Genomic DNA, 3,316 nt, shown 5'->3' with positions numbered 1-3,316 from the left:
ACTTTCTGCGAGTAAAACCACCTTATTTTTTTCCCTTGTTGACATCTACCTTTGCTGAACTGTGTTCACTGTGTCTATCTAACTTGCTGTCTGAAGGCCAGGGTGTCACCTCTCCACACGTCCCCAAATCTCCCTGGTGATGCCCAAGAACTTTCATCAATGAGTGGCTAAAAGTTAAACACCAGCAACAAAACAACAACAACAACAAAAAAAGGTGTTTATTTCAATGACCAGGAAGAAAATTTAATTCAAAGAGCAAAGATACTAATATAAACCCCAAAGGTGCTCCAAGCAAACCAGAGTGATTTGCACAAGTCCCTTCGCAAAGCAGCCAGGCAGATGTGGCTCTGGTCCCCGGCTCTCCCCCAGCGTGAACATGGTGCAGACTCCCGCTTCTCCCCTGCATCCCCCCATTCCCCCCCCCTTGCTGGAGGGATCTGCAGCAGCCCAGGGAGCTCCCACACCTGGGGAACAGGCAACTCGGGGGATAGGTGAGGGGCTTCGGGGGGCATGTCACTGGGTGAGATCACATTGACCCTGTGGAAAAGAAAGGCACTTCCCAAACTTCAGCGGCATCCTGCCACCTGCACGCACCTGCCCTGGGACTGTGAGGTGTCCCTCCATCACCTGCCCATGCCCACCCCGATCCGACATCCCGAGCATATAGCCCCTTGGGGGAGTCATGGTGCCCCAGAGACAGCAGCAAAGAGGGGGGAGGACATGGCTCAAAGGTAGAGGAGTAAATCCAGCTTTGAGTTGTCCTCAGCCACCCTGCGCTCACTATGGTCCCCGGGGAGCAAGCCCTTAGCTCCCCCTGACTGTCGCTCCGGGGAGGCACTTTGCTGGAGAGGAGGGACTGAGACCTCTCGCTCCTGGAGAGAGCAGGACAGGGAAAGGCGGTGGCCCTGGGCAGGGACCTCTCCAGAGCTGTGTCCAGAGCCTCCTGCCCCAGGCTCAGCCCAGCAACACGTGCACTAAGGAGCACTGTAGCCCCAGCCTGATTTTCTCTCCCACACACACGCCCAACAGCCCACTGAGCCCCTAGATGGGGTGTGGAGCCTTTGAGAAAAGCAGGGATAAAATTCTGGAAGCAATGTTAATCCAGTGACGAAGTGGATGTTATTCCTAAAATTCAACCCAAAGCCACTGCAATTATGGATGGGAGACAAAAATCCCAAACCTTCAGAATTCCATGGAGGAAAGCCTGGTCTGTCCAGGGGGATAGTCTTTTCCCTGTGTTTAAAGACGAGCAGCAGCCAGGCACTTCCAGACAGGCATTTGCTCCCCTGACGTGGGGCTCACAGCCTCAGTCACTGGTCCTAGCCCCTCCCTGCCTCTCCAGAGGTTCAGATCCCTTTGACTTCACTCTGTGCTCTTTTGGGGGATCCTGAACTGTTCTGGGTCCCAAGTGCAAGGATCCGGCCTCAGCTCAGATCCTGATTTTCTCCTGAGGAGGCAGAAAGTTCACAAGAAACACTGAACATGGGAAAATTGCACTAGTCAAGGAGCAGAAACTCTCACAAAACCACTTCCAGGCTTAACACCCTCACGCCATCAGACCCTTCCAGCCCCCAGGTCCGATCCTGCAACCTGAACCCAGCCAGGCTCGGGAACAGCAGCCTTTGGGTGGGGGGAAAAGCACCAACGCTGCCAAATCGCCCCCTTCCCACAGCACTTCACAGCAGTGGAGTTGGCAGTCGGGGAAGTGGCCAGCAGCCTCCAGCACGGCTCCAGCCTGGGGAAGTGGCCAGCGAGCTTGGCACAGCGAACACGGCAGAGCACCGAGCAGAGTGGGGACGTCCAGACCTGGGAGCATTCGGAGATCAGCATCTCCTCGCCATGTGGCCATGGAGGTGGTTAGGAGCAGGACCATGAGTTTCAGATTGTTTAATTTAACCTGTCTTCTCATTCAAATAGAAATTAAGTCAAAGTCGTAAGCAGAGGCAGAGCCGTCAGCTCCCAAGGCTGGGGGGAGCTGTTGGGACCTCTCTGCCTCCCAGTGCCACCTCTCCCAAGCCTGAAAATCTGCTGCACAGAGCAGGACCATCTACCAAAAACCCCTACGTTGTCCTTCAAAGAGGAAAAGCCAAAAGTGAGGCAATCCTGGCACTTGGTCCTCTGCCCTAAGGAGAATCCTCTTTAGCACCAAAGCAGCTCAGCAAGTGATTTTGGTTCCCGAGACACAACCCGGCTTTCCATCCCAGTCCCCCCCTCCGGCCGCATGGCACAGAATAGCTGTGTCACCAAGCAGCTCCCGGAGGCGGCATGGACGGTGTAGTGTCGCTGCTGGTGCGGCACCGGCCCCACCGAGCCGGGCAGAGGGTGCCCAACCCATCGCTGAGGTCACTTTCGGGGGGGGGGCTCAATCCACAAGCAAAACCATGAAGAAACACATAGAGAAACCCAAGGGGGTGGAAGTCTTCCCTGCGGAGAGGCTGGGGGCCGGGGGTCTCAGACGCGGCCCCGGGGGCTGCGCTCAGCCAGTGGGTGCTCGGCAGGGGGCTGCCGCAGCAGGGCAGAGAGGATGCGCTGCAGCTGGGTGAGGCGGGCACGCAGGGAGGTGGTGGAGAAGAGGTTCAGCTGGTAGGACGGGTCAAGGGGCAGGATGGAGATGAGCCACCAGCACCACGTCGGGCCATCTGCCGAAGCCTGGAGGGGAGAGAGGGAGAGACCCCCACGTCAGGAACTGCAAGGTGAATGCGTGGCCTTTGGACGGCATCGCTGATGGGAAACATTTGCTCTTGTCAGGATGGCAATGCCAGCTTTGGCTAAGGTATTCCTCTGAACGTCCCTTTTGTCTGTCCAGGCTCAAAATTGCTGGATAAACTAATTTAATTTCAGACAAGCATTCCCCAGGGAGTCTCCAGACACAGATGTAACCGGGAAAAAGTCTATACTAAAGAGACAAAGAAATATCTTGTGTGTTTCCTTGTTTAAGGCAATACTTTTTGTAAACATGGGTCAAATCCTGTGCGGTCATTGTCTTTTGGGGCATTTGCCTTATCATCACTCAAAGAGGTGAGGTGCAGGCCAGGCAGGCACAACCACTGGGCAGTGCTTTTGTAAACAGTTTTTTTTAAAACCTGAGCCAAACTAAGAGGGAAATGCTCGATTCAGCTGAAGGAGGATGAATCATTTTGTAATTTTGAGCACAGCGTTGATGCGACTGCTGGCCAGGACAGCCTTAGACTGGGACAAGCCAGCAAGAGCATATTTGTAATGATCCAGGCAGGAAACAGTTTCTTAAAGGAGTGAAAACTAAATTGTGTGCTTCCCCCCCCCCCCCCCCCCTTTTCTTTTAATCCCAAAAAAAACA

General features: G+C 54.6%; 1 protein-coding gene across 1 annotated transcript in view; it reads right to left on the bottom strand.

The window, feature by feature from the left end:
* Positions 1-236: 236 nt before the first annotated feature.
* The window catches only part of LOC103904364 (LON peptidase N-terminal domain and RING finger protein 1), a 17,089-nt gene continuing 14,009 nt past the window's right edge, over positions 237-3,316 (bottom strand). The window contains exon 12 of the mRNA XM_009285810.2: positions 237-2,649. Coding sequence (XP_009284085.1) covers positions 2,452-2,649 — 198 coding nt within the window. The 3' untranslated portion in view covers positions 237-2,451. The remainder of the gene's footprint in view (positions 2,650-3,316) is intronic.

This window comes from Aptenodytes forsteri, unplaced genomic scaffold (assembly GCF_000699145.1).
Source record: "Aptenodytes forsteri isolate BGI_AS27 unplaced genomic scaffold, ASM69914v1 Scaffold54, whole genome shotgun sequence".
NCBI lineage: Eukaryota > Metazoa > Chordata > Aves > Sphenisciformes > Spheniscidae > Aptenodytes > Aptenodytes forsteri.
Note: the sequence above shows the minus strand (reverse complement) of the source record. Positions and strands in the feature narration are given on the sequence as shown.